Raw genomic sequence first — 22,760 nt, 5'->3', positions numbered from 1 at the left:
CTAAGGACAAACAGTAAGTCAAAAAAACAAGGAATACATTTATTCACAACACAAGACACAACAATAGTCATCATGATCATAATCTCAGCCGTAGCAGTCCTCTGTTGGACATAGCCCTCCTCCATAGACTTCCAGTTGCTTCGGTTGGAAGCGGCTTGCATCCACCGTGAACCCGCAACTTTAACCAGGTCATCCGTCCATTTCGTTGGTTTGCCGATCCGCGGTCTCCACTCGAGAACTTTTCGGCCCCAACGGCCATCTGTTCTCCGTGCCATATGGCCTGCCCATTGCCACTTCAACGAGCTAATTTACCTGGCTATGTCGGTGACTTGTTCTTCTACGTATCTCCTCATTACTAATTCGATCCCGTAGAGAAACCCCAAGCATAGCTCACAATAATAGTATTAGTATTAAGGTACAAATCGACAACACGAAGGATAGTATGTGTAATTTCGGTCGTGAATCGGACACTGGCTCAGCATAATGCTGAAGCGTTAAAGCGCCCCAGCGCTGAATTTCAGCCAGCACCGTTGGGACCCTCGGACCGCTAAAAAGATATACCCCCCATAAACACTCTTTGTTTCACCATCAATTGATTAAATTTATTTGACGGATAAATGTGATACCGTCTCTGTTTGTTTTGTTCGAATAGACTGAGACGGCATCACATTTACAATACAATAGGTACAATTACTCTTATTTATTATTAAACAGCCCCTTAGTCTTGTTAACTATTATGTAAAATAAAGAGATATATAATACAATACAACACAAATTAAACGTGAAAACGTTTCCCCTGTACGTAGGCCGCAACAGGGTTCTTCAAACAATGACGTATCTTTATTTCATAACTAAACTAGCTAACGTACCTACGTAACGTATGTTTGGCGTATTTTTATTAGTTTCTGTATCCAAATTGCTGTTTAATAAAAGTGATCGCATTAAAGTTTTAGTCGCATTGCCCCAAGATTTGATTCGTCTGTCCTAAGTTTTAGTCGCATTGCCCCAAGATTTGATTTGACTGCCCCAAGTTTTAATTTGATCGCCCCAAGTTTTAGTGTGGAGCTGTGGTGGCCTAGTGGTTTGACCTATCGCCTCTCAAGCAGAGGGTCGTGGGTTCAAACCCGTGCAATAATGGTATTGGTAGGAGGAGATGGGCAGCGTGGTAGCGCAGGGGAGCAGAGTGAAACCCTTAAGATGGTTGTGTCCAAGACGATGTTTATTGTAATTACCTTAGCTTATATACAGTACGATTGTCGCTGATACAAGCAATATGCGTTTATGTAGCAGTAAACTGTTGTGTTACTGCTAAACACTGAAAGTGGCCAATTACCATACTACACCCGGCTCGCACCTCTTGAGTTTTTCGAAATTCATGTGCGGAATTACATTTGAAATTTACCACGAGCTTTGCGGTGGAGGAAAACATCGTGAGGAAACCTGCACAAACCTGCGAAGCAATTCAATGGTGCGTGTGAAGTTCCCAATCCGCACTGGGCCCGCGTGGGAACTACGGCCCAAGCCCTCTTGTTCTGAGAGGAGGCCTGTGCCCAGCAGTGGGACGTATATAGGCTGGGATGATGATGATGATGAAGTTTTAGTGTCCCGACCGGGGATCGGACACGGGACCTCAAATCCTCAACCGCTTGGGTCGTCTCGTTTCGAACGATTTCGGCGCGGCGGGGGGGGGTCTGCACTCACCCGAACTTGGCGGTGTCGGGCTCGGCCTCCAGCAGTTCCCTGACGGGTGACTTGGGCGCGGCGGCGCTGAACGCCTCCAGCTCGGCGCCCATCAGCAGCACGTATGAGTTCCACACCGCCGCCAGAGACATGCCTGGTGATATTAATTAAAAATACTAAGAAGAAGAAAAGCAATGTAATGGTCTAGAAGTCTATTAGATAAATTAAAAAATATATTCCAGACGTAATTCCATAGGTACACTATCAAATAACAATTAAAAATAATAAATTAAAATGTGACAATCCGTAGCAAAAGGGTGCCATAAGGACCCTTTTGCTACGGATTGTCACAAATAAGTCCGATAAAATTGACTTAAATTAAATTTCGATTATTGCAATTGCAACATTAAGTCAATCAGTAAAAGTTGTCATTACCTTTGCTTTGACGTTATGTCCTAAATTTAGGACTTTGTGGTTAACGAGATTAAGACACTGGCTACATAAACACTCGTACAGCAAGAAGGCGTCCCATAGTTACCTGAGTCTAGGAAGATGGCGCCGGCCACTGACTCGAACAGGTCCCCGAGCGCCTTGGGCACCTCCACGTCCTCCGCCTGCTCCATCTCGTCCTCGTGGATCAGGTAGTGCTGGGGGGGGGGGGGGGATAAACATTATGACTGACAGAAACACGCGGACTAAAAAACTCAATGAGGGCTATCGCGTATGAATTCGCCACTAGAGGCGCTAGTGTAGCGTGAGGTCTCCGAAATATCAAATCTCACCGTTTTTGGGTGAGCTACGCGGGTTATTTATAATTAGAATAATACTGTGAATATTTTGCAATATCTGAAATTAATTAATTATCTGGCACTTGAGGTATCCCATCTTAGGCCTCTAGGTTGGCAACGCATCTGCAATCCCCCTGGTGTTGCAGGTGTCTATGGGCGGTGGGGATCTCTTATCATCAGGAGACCCACTTGCTCGTTTGCCATCCAGTTGAATAAAAAAAAAAAAAAATTATGGCAAATATGCGTTCCGGGGCAATGAATGTTTTGAGGCAGTTTTGTCTTTCGGAACCTTTGTCCTCCCTTTTTTCCGAACAAAACGGGGACTTTGCAACACTGTGGCATGCTCGATATTTTTATGGTACGGTTTTAAGGTGTATAAATATGATTTTAATCTAAACTTGTTTTCACGCCCGTAATAACAGACTTTGAAAGCCATACTTAAAACCTCACGCAACAGTGCGCCATCTAGTGAGACAAAAAACGATAGCGCTCATTGTAAGGTGTAATGGTTTACGAGTGCGAAGCCGGGGAAAAACGCTAGTCCCATCCATAATTATATAATTATCCTACTAATATTATAAATACGAAACGGAGCGACGGATTGACGTGATTTTTTGCATCGAGATAGTTTATGGGCCAGAGAGTGACATAGGCTACTTTTTATCCGGGAAAAATGCACAGTTCCCGAGGGTACAGTGCGCGATAACCGAACTCCACGCGGGCGAAGCCGCGGGTAAAGCTAGTTAATATTATAAATATCATTGGGACACTTGACACCAATTGACCTAGTAACAAACTAAGCAAAGCTGGTACAGTCAAGGGCAAAGATATCGACACGGCCAAAGTTGCAAAAATATGTATACACGGCCTTAATGTTAAGTGCATAAAGTCGTGTATACATATATTTGTAACTTTGGCCGTGTCGATATCTTTGCCCTTGACTGTACTATGGATACTAGGCAACGGATAAACATACTTATATAGATAAATACATACTAAAATACATATTAAACATCCAAGACCCGAGAGCAAACATTCGTATTATTCATACAAATCTGCCCCGGCCGGGAATCGAACCCGGGATCTCAAGCTTCGTAGTCAGGTTCTCTAACGACTTGGCCATCCGGTCGTCTAACTAAGTGAATTAATACGAGTATATGCGAAATAAATGCGAAAATTTGTAAGTCTGTTTGTTACCCCTTCACGCCCTAACCATTGAACCGATCAAGATGAAATTCGGTACACAGCTTGACTCCACAGTACATAGGATAGTTTTTATCCCGGAAAATAAGTTCCCGCGGGACAGCGATAAACAAACTCTACGCGGACAAAGTCGCAAGCAACAGCCAGTTTGAAATAAAAGCAGGAGAAAAGATCGCCTGTTATGTGTTACCTCTTCGCTTATGGAGTGTCCATTTTCTTCCTGTATCTTGACGTACCGCGTTAGCACTTCGTTCAGGCCGGGCGACATGTGACGGAAGTACCTTCAAAAACAAAGTTTTTGTTGAATTACTGCCTCACTCCGCCGAACTGTTTCTAATAGAGATGTGCTGAGGGAAGATAGGTAAATAAGGAGTTTCTATTGATTCCCGATAAACACAGCAGGTTGCAGGTCGCTAATCCTGCCGTGAAGCAGCAGTGCTTGCATTGTTGTGTTTCGGCGTGGAGAGTAAGACAGCCGGTGAAATTACTGGCACTTGCGGTATCCCATCTTAAGCCTTGGCAACGCATTTGCAATACCCCTGGTGTTGCAGATGTTTATGGGCGGTAGTGATCTCTTACCATCAGGAGACTCACTTGCTTGTTTGCCATCCAGTCGAATAAAAACAAAATCACATTTCTCGCAACGCAACTTCGCACATCTCTGGTGAAAACGTAGCCTTAAACTAGATGCCACACAAAGCAGAATGTCTTAAAGGCACTGGTTTTATTTGGCTGGACTCCCGCAGCAGTAGTGTTTTGGCTGATGATGAATAATGATGATAGGACATAATGATGATGAGACATATGATGATAGGACATATGATGATGGGGCATAATGATGATAGGATATAATGATCATGGGACATAATAATGAGATATAATGATGATGAGATATATGATGATGGGACTTGGGCGATGGAGCATCATAATGATGATAGCATATAATGATGATAGAATATAATGATCATGGGACATAATAATGATGAGATATATGATGATGGGGCATAATGATGATAGGATATAATGATCATGGGACATAATAATGATGAGATATATTATGATGGGACATATGATGATGGGGCATAATGATGATAGGATATAATGATCATGGGACATAATAGTGAAGAGAGATAATGATGATGTGGCATGGCACGGTGGTACTTGTGGAAGCCGTGGCGGGCGGCGAGCGTGGCGAAGATGGTGTTGTTGACGAGCGCGGAGCGGAGGTCGGTGAGCGCGCCCGGCGAGTGCCGCCGCGGGTCCTCGTACAGGTGCCGCGTGATCAGGTAGTCTGCGACACAATACAATACAATACTAGTTTTTTGGGATTCGGAACGTTCTGACCGTTACCCAAAACATCCGTTCCCGTCACTACCTTTTCCTAAATAATCCGTTTTCCGATATAAGTGTTTCCCAAAATGTGCTTCTCCCAAAAGATACGTTTGGCTTGATATCCATTTCCCAAAAAGACCTAATTCCAAAATGACCGTTCCCGTCACTACCTTTTCCTAAATAATCCCCTCAAAATGTGCTTCTCCCGAAAGATACGTTTGTCTTGATATACGTTTCCCAAAGCACCCGTTGTTAATACATAGGTATATGTGTATTTGTGAAACCTCTTTACAATACGGAAAATGAGAAACGGATCTTATGGCCTACGGATACTGCGAGAAACGGGTCTTATGGTATACGGACGCTATGAGAAACGGGTCTTTTGGGAATACGGGTATAATGAGAAACAGATCTTTTGGCATACGGATGCTACGAGAAATGGGTCTTTTGGTAAACGGACGCTATGGGAAACGGATCATTTGGCATACGGTCGATTTAGGAAACTGTTATTTTAAAACGGGTATTTTGGGAAAAGGATCGAACGTTCCGAAACTGTTTTTTTTTTTGTAATAACTGTATATTACAATTTTTTAAATATAATATTTAAATAAGAGGGTGGCATAATGGTCTTCCGTCCCGAGCTACGCTCGCTACGCCACTGTGTCAAGCACCGTATCGAGTGTCCGGTCTCACCCAAGATGGCGTCTCCTAAGAACTCGAGTCGCTGGTAGCAGTCCGTGAGCCTGTTCCGCTGGTGCGACGCGTGCGTCAGCGCCTGAAGCAGCAGCGACCGGTCCTTGAACCGGTACTGGAGGGTACGCTCTAAGGCGTCATAACCTACAACAAACAGTTATTGAAAACCCGGCCCAGAACGAGACGGACTTGCGTAAAGAAAGGATTAGTGGCTGATTTGCCATATTCCTAAGTATTTGGTGTAGATAGCTGGAATCTGGTTTTTTATTTTTATTTAACTGGATGGCAAACGAGCACGTGGGTCTCCTGATGGTAAGAGATCACCACCACCCATAAACATCTGCAACACCAGGGGTATTGCAGATGCGTTGCCAACCTAGAGGCCTAAGATGGGTTACCTCAAGTGCCAGTAATTTCACCGGCTGTCTTACTCTCCACGCCGAAACACAACAGTGCAAGCACTGCTGCTTCACGGCAGGATTAGCGAGCAAGATGGTGGTAGCAATCCGGGCGGACCTTGCACAAGGTCCTACCACCTGCATGGAATAAAACATAGGCCACTTTTATCCCGATATTCCCACGGGATAGGGATAAAATCTCGAAATAACCACGATCTAATTTACGGGAATTCCCACGGGAATTTTTAAGAATCCCGACTTCAATTCAGCTGCTGGATCTTATGGATTTACGTGTGCGAAGCCGCGGGTAAACACATAAATAAATGATTGCACTGACCTGAGAGCATCTGTTCCAGCTCCCCCTCGGGGTCGGCGATGTACCGCAGCAGCGGGGACGGCGGCGCCTTCAACTCCCCGAACATCGGCTGACACAAAACATGCACGGTAAAGTTGCGGCAACGTGCAGTCGCTCGTCGCTCGCTGGCAGCGATAAATCTGGTCACCCAAGGTTCGGGTACCGGTTAAATTTCCAAACCGTTATCATGTACATACTTGGCGCAAAACCTTTGAATTTTGGTTTCGTTCGCGAAACCGTTATTAACCGTTATAAAGCTCTTGTCTGATTAACCGGTTTAGAATAATATAAACCGGTTTGTTCCGGCGCAGAATAAACGTCGCCGCCCGGCCAGCTAACACTCGTCGAATAAACCGGTTTATTTAGGTTATAGTGAAGTTCTTAAAAACGTTCGCGTTCTTATGAAAGTTCGGAGTTAAACGGAAATAAACCGGTATTTACCGCTATTTTATAAACCGATTCCGAGCCTTGCGTGACCCCATTTTCATTGTGATCTTGAATTTCCCGCGACTCAAAAAAGCAGCGTCAAGTCGCCGCGTCGAGCAGCAGCGACAAGATGGCTACTTGCAGGAATGATCTTGGTCTTGGAAGCTGATTTCTTAATCTCATTTAATAGCAGTCGTGGCAGTGGTACAATTGAAATAAATTGGAGTGAAAGAAACAAAAATAACAGCGTTTTTGACGAAATTAAAGGTTTTTATCCAGCGATAAAGCTCAACATTTTTCGCTTTATTTATATGTCACGTGACCAGGTTTGACGCTGGAACAGAGGGAAGCGTCGAGCGACTTGCATGTGGCCGCGCCTTAAGGGTCTCCTTCAACGCGGAATCGGCTTTAGCCGATCAAAAAACTCTTTATGTCCACGCAATAAGAGCGAAAGAGACGTTGATCGGCTCGGTTGATGCGAAACGACGTTTACCGACGGGAAGACGTCTTTTTAGGGTTCCGGAACCCTTATAGTTTCGCCATGTCTGTCTGTCTGTCTGTCCGTCCGCGGCTTTGCTCAGGGACTATCAATGCTAGAAGGCTGTTATTTTGCACGGTTATATAGGTAAACTATGCCGACAAAATGGTACAATTAAAAAAATTTTTTTAAGCGACCTCCCATAGACGTAAAGTGGGGTGTTTTTTTTTCCTTCCAACCCTATAATGTGGGGTATCGTTGGATAGGTCTTTTAGGGGTTTGCTAAGACGATTTTTCGATTCAATGCTTTGTTTGCGAAATATTCAACTTTAAAGTGCAAATTTTCATTACGAGCGTCCCCCCCCCCTCTAAAATCTAAACCGGTGGGTGGAAAAATTTTAGAAAATTCAGGATGGTAGTAAGTATATCAAACTTTTAAGGAAAACTATAACGGCTAAGTTTGCTTGAGAATTATTAGTAGTTTATGAGTAAATAAATTATACCTAAACTTGGAAGATTCCGTATAAAATACGAAATCCTTAGAAAAATATTACTTAATTTTTTCGTAATGGCTACGGAACCCTATTCTGGGCGTGTCCGACACGCTCTTGGCCGGTTTTTTTTTCTCTTATCGCGTGAACATATAAAGCGTTTTTCGGTCGGCTCAAGCCGATTAAGTCAAGCGTCCACTGATCCGCATCGTACGCTTCGGACGTATCGCATCAAACGGATTGTAGTGTTCTTTGTATAGAGAAGTGAGTCCACTGATCCGCGCTGTACGGATCGCACATTACTATACAAAGCAACAAATCCGATACGTCCGAAGCGTACAATGCGCATCAGTGGACGCCTACCTTTAAGCGTCGATAGATGTGGGGAACGAATTCTATTTATAGCTAACCAGAGGTAATTTTTAGAATAAGGCCAGTAATCGGTATTGACAACTGTTTAATTCGCCATATTCTTTATATTATTATAAAAATGACGCGAAGAGAAAAATTAATTCGGTTCAAAATTGGATTTCAAGCGATTTTTTGAAACGTCACATGCCAGTAAGTCTTTCTCTGTCTAATCTTAAAATCCAAACCTTTTTATTTAAAGATGTCTTAAAAATTGTTTTTCTGTTCGACTACTACATGCATTGCCAAGTTTTAATTTATAAAGTAAATAAAAAATATCGTATCGACGATGCACCCTATATTGCCGTCACTTCATAATGAAAATTGCTGTCCTGCAGTGGACTACGATAGGCTAGGATGATGATGATGATGATGATGATGATTAAACATCGGCGACTCGTGGCATTGAGGTAGCATTTGACGTTTTTGAAAGACTAGTGACGTGACAATATTTTTCTGCCAAGTTTCTTGCGGCGCATTCTTCTTGGCAATGATGGTCTTTCCGAAAGCGCTGGTAGTTTAAAAAATGACGTGTAAAAGTGCCCATTGCGGCCTATTTACTGAATAAATCATTTGAATTTGAATTTGAATTTGAATTCTGTATGAGTCGAGCAAGAGAAACTATTTTCAATCATTGAATATATGTATGACATTCGTGATAAGACAATCAATATTTGCTGTAATTTTTTAGAAGTTATCTTATATTGTATATTTGAGAAAATACACTTGGTGTAAGAAAATAATCTTTCGACTTCGACTAACGTGATGGGTAAAATGGGATATTCTCTTTGATTTAAATTTCTCTATTTTGTGTAATAAGATATTCATATTTTTATTGTAAGATATCATCTTAGATATTTGATATTACTTTTTGCCTTCTGATAAACACGTTTACCTTTCGGTCGCAGTCTCAGTAACGAAAGTAACTTTTCAATATTAAAAACGATCTCTAAAGTTTTAGTTTGTCTCATCACTAGTGCTACCAAATTGCCACGAGTCGCCGATGATGATGATGATGATGAGTATCAGACGCTCTTACCAGGATCCACTGTCCCTCCTTGTCCCTGTAGGGGGCCAGCGAGCCGACGGGGCGGGGGGGCGCGTCGTCGCCCTCCTCCGAGGACGACGAGTCGTGCCGGGCGCGCCGGGACCCCTTGTTGCTGGCGGCTTTCTTCTGCAAAGTAGAATTACAAACTTAGCATAACATATGAATATATATACACATATTCATGAGTAAAAGGTCAATTTTGTTGACGTATTGATTTGAGATACGAGTTTTTTCCAAATTAGTGACGAACATTAATTAACAGCTTACATATTTTATGAGCACGGCGTAACCTTCGGTTTGCGCTCCAACGTCCGTAAAACGTGAGTCCGCTATGGACTTCTACAGGAGGACACACAGTTTACTTACCTTTTCGTCGTCCAACGTCCGCAAAACGTCAGGGTCGCGACCACGTGACGCAGTCTGATATATATTAATAATTTCAAATTGAAGAGCGTAAAAAATTAGTCAATCCGAGTCGACAAGTTGTAGGCGGAAAATTCGGATTATCGAGTATTTTCAATATAAACTTGAATAAATTACTAAGTATATAATGGCGTTGCGAAGTAAACATGTCAATGTCATCACATCATAGTGGCGTTAATGTCACGTCATCACGTGTCACAGGTGTCACGATTTGCATTTCGTTCTCCATTGTGACTTCTTAAGGGCCCCACACACGGTACGATTCGTCGATTTTCATCAGATCGATCGTACAGACGAATCGTTCCGTATATGGGGCCCTTTAGGTCTGATTTCTTTGATTATGAGACAAAGACATCATAGTTATTCGGGCAAATAAGATTGAGGAGAAATATCTACTGGTGAAATACCGATACGTAGGTTAGCCGTTAAAGTGTTTGTGATAATAATTAAGGCTGGGAATATACGTCAGATTTTTCGATAAGTACGACAGTCTTTTACCCGAGCGAAGCCGGGTTTCATCTAGTATATATCTAATCTAGAAACCCGTCGTCACGCTTTGTCCGCCAATGTCTACATGGCGTCATTTCAGTATGGGTGACTCTACGCCTGGAGCAGTTTGCTGACGTTTTCGTCGTCGTCCAACGTTTGTATAATGGTAAATAATCAGGTGGCACAGTTTCCTATATATCTACTCTGGCACCACTGCATTACCTTTTCCTCGTCCTCCAAAGTCCGTATAGCTTCAGTCTACTATGAATTTTATAATTGGGATGTCCCAATTTTTGACAACGTATAATAAATCAAAAGCCAAGCGTGTGAAGCGTTCTCAGAAATCAGATTCCAAAAATATGATAAACTGAATTAAATAAACAAAATTTAAGTAATATTCTATTCTTTCCAAAAATAAAATAAAAACTATAGGTTATTTTTTTTGTGCATCCCAATTCCACGTTAGGAGCAGTTTACTGACCTTTCTATCGTGGTCCAATGTCCGCCCAGCGTCCGTCCACCTCAGACCTTAGATGATAAGATGACACTACACCAATAGCAGTCAGCTGACCTTTTCGTCCGTATCCAACGTCCGTATAACGCCGGGGTCGGTGACGGGCAGGTCGTGTCGCGGCAGCACTCGGATGCCGAGCCAGGCCATGAACAGCAGCGCGCCGCGCGGCCCGCACTCCAGCAGGTAGGCCCCGATCAGGGCTTCCACGCAGTCCGCTATGGACTTGTCTAAGGGAAAACACACTTTTCAAAACAAACTATAGCTATTTCTAACGATAATAAATGAATGAATGCACGATCTGTTTTGAAAAACATCACAACAATATTACAATATTTAAATTTGGACGACCAGATGGCCTAGGGGTTAGAGAACCTGACTACGAAGCTTGAGGTCCCGGGTTCGATGCCCGTGTCGGGGCAGATATTTGTATGAAAAATACGAATGTTTCTTCTCGGGTCTTGGGTGTTTAATATGTATTTAAGTATGTATCTATATATATAAAAGAAGAAACTGACTGACTGACTGACTGACTGACTGACTTATAGATCAACGCACAGCCCAAACCGCTGGGTCTAGAAACTTGAAATTTGGAATATATGTTCCTTAATAGGTGTAGACGCGCACTAAGAAAGGATTTTTCGAAATTCCCACGGGATAGGGAATAAATGGGATATATATTTTCACTTCGAAATGACCTTATTTCAGTAACTATAATTATTAGAAACTTCAAATTTGGCATGCACGTAGGTAATACTAACAGCTAAAAACTCTTTTCAGGATTTTACGAAATTCCCACGGGATAGAGAATAAATGGGATTTATATTTTCACTTTTAATTAATGACCCTATTTCTATAACTATAATTATTAGATACTTCAAATTTGGTAAACAAGTAATACTAACAGCTAAAAACTATTTTCAGGATTTCTCGAAATTCCCACGGGATAGTGCATAAATGGGATTTGTATTTTCACTTTCAATTATTGACCCTTTTACCGTAACTATAATTATTAGAGACTTCGAATTTGGCGAGCAAGTAGGTAATACTAACAGCTAAAAACAATTTTCAGGATTTATCAAAATTCCTACGGGATAGGGAATAAAATGGGATTTATATTTTCGCTTTAAAGTGGCCCTAACTCCGTAATTATAAATATTAGAAACTTCAAATTTGGCGTAAAAACTGTTTCAAAGATTTCCGAATATCCCACGGGATAAAACGAATAAAGAGGATTTTATATACTTACCAACTGAATCAGAAAACGCATACGCTAAACCAATAAAACTGGGGACTGGAGATTTGGCAACCTGATGTAAATCTGGTAACAATTATTTAGCAGTGACATCCTGCTCATCCTGGCGAGGATCGTCTCCGTAGAAGGGAACTCCTCAAAAGTTAATGGCACACGCAAAAGACTTTACATGATTGTTAAATTTCAATGACAATGCGTTTATATGATATACACCGCCTGATGCTGCAGCCAGGGTCGTCTGCTGATGACGGAACTCCTCAAGGGCTCATAGCATAGATACGAAATTTTACATGTACGTTCAACGAGCTGACACAATTACTTTGCCCACCCGCGATCTTTATGATAGCTACTTTTGTGCCCGTGCAATGTGTGTTCATGCAGTTCCTCCACCTCCACACTGTAAGAACACACAAATCACACAAATCCATCTATCACCACCACCACTTTACACTGAACTCAACCAGAGCTCATCTTCAGAGCAACACAACCGTTCAGCATGCTACGGTGTGAAATTTGGCATAGATGGACCTAAAGTAATGCAGAGGTGCACTAGGGCAAAGATTAGAGAAATAGAAAGAATAGGAAAATATCTCAACTTTGTTTGTTTCTTTGTTTGTTGGGGGTCATCTCTGAAACTATTAAGATGATTTAAATAATTCTTTTATCAATAGAAAGATACACTATCTCAGATTGACATTAGACTTTTTACTTTAAAAAAAATTACAAACTTTCCGCACAATAAAAATAAGTTTCAATTTTGAGGCAGATTTTCAAAATTATTTCAATAAAAGAAAGCTACAATGTGTCTCTAATCGACAATCAAGAATATTAAAATAGATCTTAACAGTAATTCATGTCCCGCGGGAACTTTACAATTTCTCGGGATGTAATCCTATATCGTGTATGAAGTCGCGGGCAAAAGAAACGCGTAGTATGTACTTCGTTTTCTAAAATTCCAACCCTGAATCAGCGAAGCAGGGTTTCAAAGTTGGTAAGAATCATAGTTAATTACGTATGTAGGTCGATTTTTGTATTACAAAATTTGCACCATCTGTCTAAAAAAAACTGTCTGTATTTGTATTTCCATATAATCCTCCGAAAAATTAATCAAAACACGAAAAAAGGATCGCAGAAAGTGAATGTATGTTACTCCAAATTTAACGCGAGCGAAGCCGCGGGCAAAAGCTAGTCTATCTATATAATTATATTTATCCGTTGCTTAGTACCCATAACACAAGCTTTGTTAAGCTTACTTTGGAACTAGGTCAATGAGGGCTATCGCGTATGAATTCGCCACTAGAGGCGCTAGTGTAGCGTGAGGTCTCCGAAATGTCAAATCTCATAGTTTTTGGGTGAGCTACGCGGGTTTATTTATAATTAGAATAATTTTGTGAATATTTTGTAATATCTGAAATTAATTATGGCAAATATGCGTTCCGGGGCAATGAATGTCTGTGTTTTGAGACAGTTTTGTTTTTCGGAAACCTTTGTCCTCCCTTTTTTCCGAACAAAACGGGGACTATGCAACACTGTGGCATGCTCGATATTTTATGGTACGGTTTTAAGCTGTATTAAATAAGATTTTAATCTAAACTTTGTTTTCACGCCCGTAATAACAGACTTTGAAAGCCATACTTAAAAACCTCACGCAACAGTGCGCCATCTAGTGAGACAAAAAACGATAGCCCTCATTGGTGTGAATTGTCCCGTGATATTTATTATTATTTATTTATTTAAATAGCCTGTCTTGTTGAGGTGATTACAAAAAAATATTTCACTCAGCATTTGTTGATACATGAAATGCAAAAATCCTTTGAAATGACAGATATTCGATCTTAAGTGAGTCCCAAATAAACTCATGACTGTACTTGACTAAACCCATAGTTTTATAATGTGTAATGAAAACTTCACGCTACTGGTGGCGTTATCGAATAATATAGTGTCGCCTGACCTGGGATACTGTGCTGCGTGATCAAGTTGTACGGTATGAAGCAGCCGGTGTTGGCGGGGGGAGGGTCCGGGCTGTTGTACGCCTCTTCTGAATCCACCTGTTACAAAAATAACGTTCTTTTTCACATACAATTCAGAAGTAACATCATACACACCATTTCTTTCTACCGCCATTCTATACCTATAAAATGTAAGAGATAGTAAATCTGATTCAGATTAAAGAGTATTCATAATAATATAACTGAACCCCTTGTAAGATCAGTTTTCGATATACGATATAAAGCGAGATTTGATAATCTTTACTCCCGTCTCCAACATTCCACCTGACTGTAGAGATCATGGTGGATATTTAAAATAAATACATTTTTATCATGTTTCTTTCACTTTCTAGTGTTTTATTGACATTTCCTTGTCTTTATTTTGTTGTTTTTTTTTTAAATATTACTTTGTCCATTGGAGGACAATTTTGTCACTATCGAGTAGGTTTTGCCGTTGTACGGTAAAAAAAATGTAGATGACGAAATATGAGAAGTAATGGGAGATGAACGATCGTCTTCAAATAAGTGCGAATGTGTCAGAGTCTGAGTCAGTACCAGTCTCAGTGTGTGTGGGTGTGTGCGTGTGTGTGTGTGTGTGTGTGTGTGTGTGTGTGTGTGTGTGTGTGTGTGTGTGTGTGGGCGTACGCGTGCGTGCGTGCGTGTGTGTGTGTGTGTGGGCGTACGCGTGTGCGTGTGTGTGTGCGTGACTCACGGGCGCATGCGCGGCGGGCGGCGCGCGGTGCGCGGGCGGCAGCCAGTTGTCGTGCGGCTCGAACTTGGACGCGATCATACGCGCGCCGAGCCGCTTGCGCACGCCCAGCCGGTACAGGTTCAGGTTCGATACCTGGACATAACACGAAACTCAAACTCAACATATACGAGCGGACCCAATTAATCAATAAATAATAAGTCACATGTCATTCCTACGATCCATTGCATTGCAGGTGGTAGGACCTTGTGCAAGCTCCGCCCGGATTGCTACCACCATCTTGCTCGCTAATCCTGCCGTGAAGCAGCAGTGCTTGCACTGTTGTGTTTCGGCGTGGAGAGAAGACAGCCGGTGAAATTACTGGCACTCGAGGTATACCATCTTAGGCCTCTAGGTTGGCAACGCATCTGCAATACCCCTGGTGTTGCAGATGTTTATGGGCATTGGTGATCTCTTACCATCAGGAGACCCACTTGATAGTTTGCCATCCAGTCGAATAAAAAAAACATCATTTATATTTGAAACTAGCTTTCACCCGCGACTTCGTCCGCGTTTGTTAATTTTTCGCGTGAAACACAATAATAATTCCAGGATAAAAATATTATTTTTAAAAATCAGCCAAGCGGATTATGTTGCGTTTTCATCAAAGATGCGCGAGAATGTTTTGCTTGGAATGTTTTTCATGAACCAATAGAAACGCTTCATTTACACATCCTCGCACAGCACATCTCTGGTGGAAACAGCTGAGCGGAGCGAGGCGAGGTAAATGGAGCGTTTCTATTGGTTCATGAAAAACCATTCCTCACAACACATTCTCGCACATGTCTGGTTTAAACGCAGCCTCATGCTCGGATGCCAAGTTACCTCGTGTGATATTGGTTATTTTCCTCCCTTGAAATCAGAAATCAGAATCGTTTATTTGCTAGAATACAGTATAAATGGTGTTACAGTCTTCTTGTCCATTGTATCCAACCTGCATGCAGGCGTGCAAATTATTAACACATTAAATTTACAATTATAATAATTATCGTTAAAATATATTATTCGTTTATACTGGGCTTGTTAAACAATGTACAATCAGCAGCAGAAGTGGATGAGCAATTACGGTGCTCAAACTTATTTATGTACACACGACTTTACTGCCAATTCTATAAATAGGCCGCAATGGGCACTTTTACACGTAATTTTTTTAAACTTTCGGAAATACCATCATTGCCAAGAAGAATGCGCCGCAAGAAACTTGGCAGAAAGTCATTTTATTCAAAATAAATAACAACAAATAAAATACTAACAAACAAAGTACAGTATAAAATTAAAGAAAAAAATAATAATACAGGGATGTATGGGGTCCCTTAGTTACAAAAGTAAAACTAAACATGTTAACACGTTCGGCCTAAGTGACACGACGTCTTTGACTCTTTAGTTCTTACTCCTATCCTATAATGCCAGTGACACGTATTTGTGACTGCTATGGGATATGCGCTATGCCTAGCGTAAGAGCTTAGTGGATCGCATTCAGCTCCGGCAACGTTCCGCTAAGCCCTTACGCTAGGCCAGCCTTTAGGAGGTACGAATTATTTTGACACGACATGAGTGTCTCTGGCATAGGAGTAAGAACTAAAAAGTTACAGACGTGTCAGTGGCACCGGAATGTATTACGTCTGTGACACGTATACGTGTCACTGGCATAGAAGTGACTGCGATGGGATATGCGTAGGCATAGCGTAAGAGCTTAATGGATCGTTGCCGAGGCCGAACACGTTAATTATATCTACGTTCAGTGAAAGGCAAAAATAAATAAATTGGAGATATATGTCTCCCAATGTCATAATCACTTTTGCTGCCGACTGTACTGTTTGTTTGCGCACCGACCTGTTTGCTCCGCATGTGGCTGAGCTTCCCCTCGTGTACAGTCGGATGCGCGCAGTACAGGTATGCCGTGATCGCGAACTTGAGGAAACTGTCGCCGATCGTCTCCAGTCGTTCGAGGTTGATGCCGTCGTTGGCGTTGGACATCGTCAGAGCCTACAAACAAAAATGGAACACAAATGAACACTGATGTAATAGGTCAAAATCTGACCAAAGTTCAGGAGAAGAATAATTATTGATTGCACTTTGTACATATCCTATAAGGCAATAGGTATTTGTAGCGATGCTGATTTACAGGGTCATTAGTCAGGCCTTTACATCCAGAGACGGTTACGTAGCATAACATCTTTCATCCTTCCTCAAATACTAAATGATTTTCCCAGGGCTACAATTGATAAAATAACTAGCAACCCTAAGAACATAAAAAACATAATTAAGAATTTACTTATTAAGGGCAACTCATAGCCTAGCAACTAAAATCTTTAAAAATAAAGATTAGCTAGGAATATAACTTAACTAATTGTAAAATTGTTATGAAATAAACAGTTATAATTTTAATTTTTTTTTTTTATCTAAAATCAAATGTCATAATTTCGTTTTTCATATGATAAAAATATATACGGTCAAATTGCATAACGTACGATAATAATAACTTCTTTTATCAGTAATTTAAAAATTCTACGGTATAAATTCATAACGTTTTCATCTATACTACTCACTATGCATAACGTTCAAAATACATACAGTCAAATTAAATTATTATTTATTCGTATTTTTCATGAAGCGTTATAATGTTCGCGTTTATTTTTATCACTTGCATATATTTTCAGCAGCATTAGGCAACCCACGCCGGAATGTCGACGGAGACCCGCTTGGCGGGCTCCTATTTCTGGGCAGTCTGCCTGTACCAGCACAGTGGGTGTTTGGTACATTTGGGTCGAGAGGATCTCGCCGAAGAGAGCTATTAAATAAAAAATGTTTTGATTAGTCTGATTCCGGCAAATACAATGCAAGCACACTGACCTGTTCGAGCTCGGTTCTGAAGCATCTGCGAACTTGTAGTGGACGACTTCTTAAAACCTGGCGCCAGGGACAATGATAACACTCCAACAAATTAAAAGTTTTGTTCTTGATGAAAAATAACACGAATTACACACACAGCACACGTTTTAGTCTTTGTTAGCAAAGGACGAATGTTTTTGAACTGGCCGACACGAGCTTCACAAACTCACTTACTCTCGATGGCGCTTGGTGCGAGCATGCGCATTGGTCAATGCGTAATGCCATCATCAGACTGTTTAAGTTAGTTGAAAAAGCGTAAAAAAAACCAAAATCGAACATTCCGCCCACCAAAATATTAATATTTTTAAACATAAAACAAAATAAATTATGATTCTAACACAAATTAAAGTTGCAACTTCAGCGGTTAACTAAACATGAAATCTAATGATTTCAATAAAAGGGTATTTTAACAAAATACTTCTCTAATCACAATTGTCTGGCAGAGGACACAGCTTGACTAATGGTCTCCTGAGAATTCCTGAAGCGGTCTTCACAGTTGCTTGTCGGACAACACCATCGGGGCTCGAGTGTAATTCTATCACACGAGCTAACGGCCAATGCAGTGGATATGAATTATCACATTTGATAATAACTATTGAGTTTACTTTTAAAGGTTTAGAGTCTTTTGTCCATTTTGCACGTTGGGTTAAAGAATTTAAATATTCTGCGCTCCACCGCTTCCAAAAACCTTGATGTATTTGCTGAATAAGCTGCCAACGATTCAGCCTATATAGTTTTACATCAGTCAGTTCCTCTTCCGGTAAAGAGGTTAAAGGTTCCATAGTTAAGAAGTGACCTGGAGTTAGCGCATTAATATCGTTAGGATCGGAACTAAGCGGACATAACGGGCGTGAGTTCATTGTGGATTCTATTTGCGAAAAAAGTGTATAGAGCTCCTCGAAAGTAAAACATTGTATACCTACTGTTCGATATAATAAAGCCTTGGCTGCCTTTATTTGAATTTCCCAAACTCCGCCATAATGAGGCGCAGAAGGGGATTGAACCTAAACTCAACCTTATTTTGCTCTGCAGCACCACGCATCAATTGCGAGAGTTGATTCTTCGCACCTACAAAGTTCGTACCACAATCTGAATGAATAGTATTACAGCGACCTCGTCTAGCAATAAACCGGCGCAAAGCAGCTATAAAAGCCTCAGAAGACAAGTCCGACACAACTTCCAAATGAACTGCCTTGGTCGTGAAGCAGATGAACAGACACAAATAGGCTTTGCCTATTTTAGCACCTCGATGAGTACCATGTTTAATATTGAAGGGTCCTCCAAAGTCGACGCCTACAATCGAAAATGGTTTAACAGCGTTTACTCTTGCCATGGGTAAATCACTCATAAATGGTTCTAAAACCTTAGGATTGGTTCGAAAACATTGGATACAATTTTGTAATGCAGACCTTATGGCACGTTTTGGAGATAGAATCCAAAATTGCTGTGCTACTAGATAATGAGTTGTATTAATTCCAGGGTGACAATTATTTCGATGTATTTCTCGTACAATCCTTTTCGTCAATTCACTTTTACGTGGTAATAAAGCCGGATGCTTGTGCTCGTAAGCTAAACCGAGCGAGAAAGCCTACCGCCCACCCTGAGAACACCTAACTCATCTATGAAAGGATTCAACTTACGAAGTTGTTTAGGCAATACCTTGCCATTTTGAAGTTTCTGAATTTCGTCAAAGAAGTGCTGATATTGAATACGCTTAACAAACAATCTCATAGCATCATTACGTTCCACACCTGATAAAGTTCCAGTTGTTTTAGTAGCAGATTTTCGAATGTTGCGTATAAAGCGTAAACAGTTGGCTACAATACGAATAACTTTATCTAAAGATGAATATTTATTCAGCAATTCGTCAAGAAGATGTACTGGCTGCTCCACTATCAAAGCTGATACACGTTTTCAGAGTTTACCATTTCTTGATCTGGATCCTCGGACACAAGGATTGGCCAGTGGCTGCTACATTTCAGAAGCCAAGCTGGACCCGCCCACCATAATAAATTGTTGATTAGATCCTTAGGCAAAGCGCCTCTTGAACAGATGTCGGCTGGGTTTTCGTTTGTTGACACATGATGCCAACATGAACTGGGAAGAAGCTCCTGAATGTGACTGACTCTATTGGCAACAAAGGTCTTCCATCGCGAAGAATGAGACCGGAGCCACGATAAAACTACAGTAGAATCGGACCACGCAAATATGTTTTCAACTGAAATATTTGTTTCAAATGTCTTCTTGACATACTGCATAAGATCAGCAAGCAACACGGCGGCACAGAGTTCCAGACGAGGTAATGATTGGTGTTTCAAAGGAGCTACTCTAGACTTTGCACATATTAATTTAACAATCACCCTTTCATTTACATCCACTGCTCTCAGATAAATAATAGCTCCATAGCCCGCCTCAGAACTGTCTGCAAATCCATGTAATTGATATGACACATTATTGTCTATAGTAATTCTTCGTGGTATCTGAACGGCCTTGAGAAGTGAAAGCTGCTCAATGTATGCCCTCCACTGAATAACTATGTTTTCAGGAGGTGGATCATCCCAACCAACACCTTGTACCCATAATATCTGAATTAATCGTTTTGCCAGAAAGGTTATAGGTGACAAGAATCCTAATGGATCGAATATTCGTGCTAGTTCGCTCAGAATATTACGTTTAGTGCATTCACGTTCACAAGGTACAACATCAAATGTGAAATGATCTGTACTGTTCCATTTAAGTCCCAACACCTTCAACGATTTAACTGTTTTATCATCAAATGAAGCCGATCCATGTAAACAATCCTCTGGTCGAATATCGCTGAGTAGATCCGGTACATTACTGGCCCATTTTCGCAGTTCAAATCCTCCCTGTCTCAATAAATTGATGACTTCATTTTTCATAACCTTAGCTTCTTCCAAAGAGGATGCTCCAGTCGTGACGTCATCAACGTATGTATCAAAATTAAGGACTCGTGAAGCCAATGGAAAATGTTTTCCATCATCATGAACAAGTTGCTTAATAGTTCGGCATGCCAAGAATGGAGCAGCAGCAGTTCCATAAGTAACGGTGTTTAAACGATATTCTTTGACTGAATATTTGGGATCAAATCTCCAAAGAATTCTTTGGTAATCTTGATCTTCTGCTCTAATTCCTACTTGACGGAACATCTGTTTCACATCTCCAATAAACACAACCGCATGAAGTCTAAAACGAAGGAGAATAGCTGTCAAATTTCCTTGGAGCTTCGCACCAATCAATAAAGTATCATTCAGAGATTGTCCACTAGCACACACAGCAGAAGCATCAAAGACAACACGTAGCTTAGTGGTTTCACTTTCTGGTCTAATCACACAGTGATGTGGAATATAATAGTCTCCCTTTGCAATGTCAGCCACGTCTACAGGGCTCATGTGTTGATTGTCTATGTAATCCGTCAAGAAATCTTTATATGCTTGATGGAGTTCAGGATCCTTGAGCAGTCGTCTCTCTAATAAATGAAATCTTCGAATTGCAATCTCACGAGAACCTGGAAATTTGGGTTTTCTTCACTTTTGAAGGGTAGTGGAGCTATGTATCGTCCGGATTCATCTCTACTGATGCCTTTGAGATACTTTGATTCACATAAACTCTCATCTGGAGTCAACTCTGGAGATGATGGAAGATCTTCAAGCTCCCACAGGCGTTTAATTTCTTCATTAAGTGACATGTCACTATTGCAAAACATGGCACACAAGTTATTGATCACCTGATTTGTCTGTACACTTGTTCTTCCCATTAACAGCCAGCCAAATATTGAGTTGATAGCTGTCGGTTGATTTACATCACCATCAATGCGTCCTGGTAACAAAAGCTTCATGAATACCTCAGCACCCAGCAGTACATCAATTGGGCCAGGAATATTACACTGTGGGTCAGCAAGCTGCAAATGCTTCACATGTTGCCATGAAGAAGTATTAAGATGCATTGATGGCATAACTCCACATATTATTGGTAAAGTCAGGAAATCCAGGTTAAAGTAAGTCACATTATCTGTTCCAACACAACACGTAATTGAACCAGAAACTTGAGAAGATGTTTTTCCTAACCCACTTATACTCCTATTTGCAGGGGAAGAGACAAAACCAAGTCTACGAGCAGCAGCTTCAGAAATAAAATGTGCTTGGCTTCCACAGTCAATGAGAGCACGCATAGTTTGGTAATTCCCTTTTGAATCCATAACCTGGATGTTCGCAGTTGACAGCAATACCACAGATTGGTTAGTAAAAGTTGTAAGAGCACTTGTTGGTTCATTGACCTCTTCAGCAGGACATGAATGGGAATCCGGAGTAGCTTCAACACTTGTGCAAGGCAATCCGTGTTCATGTACAATTTCTTTATCCAGATGTAATAAAGTGTGATGTTTTTGTTTACACTTTTGACATCTGAAAACTGATCTGCACTCTTTCAGATAATGTGAAGCTCTCAAGCAGTTAAAACACCACTGCCTTTGTTTTGCACATTCATGTCGCTCATCCACAGATTTGTTAAGAAACATTTTGCAATTAGTTATAGCATGATTCTCCTGACAAAAGGAACATCTTTGGTCAGTTTTTACCTCAGCACTATCGGAAACTAGAGAATTCACCGGGTTACTCTTATTGAAACGTGACACATATGGGGAATTATTTGTTTGAGCTTTGATAAACTTTGGCAGGGTTTTACTACTACCAGCTGTGACTGACATAGGTATTCTGCCATCCCTTTCACGAAAGTGGTTGTCCCGAATTAAAGCATCACATTTTTTGTAGATAAAATTCTTTAGAGTTGAATAAGATGGCACTTCACAAGATGAGTGTGCTTCTTCAAAATCGCAACGAGTTTTGGAGTCCAGCTTAGAAAGCACAAGATAACTCAGAACAAAATCCCACTGATCAACTGGTAAATTCAAAGTCTTTAAAATATTCAAGTTTTCATTGAATGTGTCAAAAATGCGCCTATATTCTTCAGGGGAATTCGACTTAAGGTTGAAATTTAGCATCTCCTTCCAACAAGTAAAGGCTAACTCACGATTATTCTTGTAACGCTTGACAAGGCAGTTATAAGCTTCTCCATAATAAATTCCCATAACAGGGAATGTATTCACTAATGCTAAAGCATCACCTGTGAGACACGAAA

The 22,760-nt window shown here is 41.0% G+C and overlaps 1 protein-coding gene across 1 annotated transcript in view; it reads right to left on the bottom strand.

Moving 5' to 3' along the window:
• Dcr-1 (Endoribonuclease Dcr-1) overlaps nt 1-22,760 on the bottom strand; it is a 113,154-nt gene that overhangs the window by 2,705 nt on the left and 87,689 nt on the right. Inside the window, exons 33-43 of the mRNA XM_074110296.1 lie at nt 16,548-16,700; nt 14,679-14,810; nt 13,930-14,026; nt 10,784-10,953; nt 9,292-9,426; nt 6,432-6,519; nt 5,697-5,840; nt 4,833-4,962; nt 3,862-3,952; nt 2,219-2,327; nt 1,702-1,834 (exon numbers count right to left, since the gene is read on the bottom strand). Of these exons, the coding sequence (XP_073966397.1) occupies nt 1,702-1,834; nt 2,219-2,327; nt 3,862-3,952; nt 4,833-4,962; nt 5,697-5,840; nt 6,432-6,519; nt 9,292-9,426; nt 10,784-10,953; nt 13,930-14,026; nt 14,679-14,810; nt 16,548-16,700 (1,382 nt within the window). The remainder of the gene's footprint in view (nt 1-1,701; nt 1,835-2,218; nt 2,328-3,861; nt 3,953-4,832; nt 4,963-5,696; nt 5,841-6,431; nt 6,520-9,291; nt 9,427-10,783; nt 10,954-13,929; nt 14,027-14,678; nt 14,811-16,547; nt 16,701-22,760) is intronic.

Source organism: Choristoneura fumiferana, chromosome 30, assembly GCF_025370935.1.
Source record: "Choristoneura fumiferana chromosome 30, NRCan_CFum_1, whole genome shotgun sequence".
Lineage (NCBI taxonomy): Eukaryota > Metazoa > Arthropoda > Insecta > Lepidoptera > Tortricidae > Choristoneura > Choristoneura fumiferana.
Note: the sequence above shows the minus strand (reverse complement) of the source record. Positions and strands in the feature narration are given on the sequence as shown.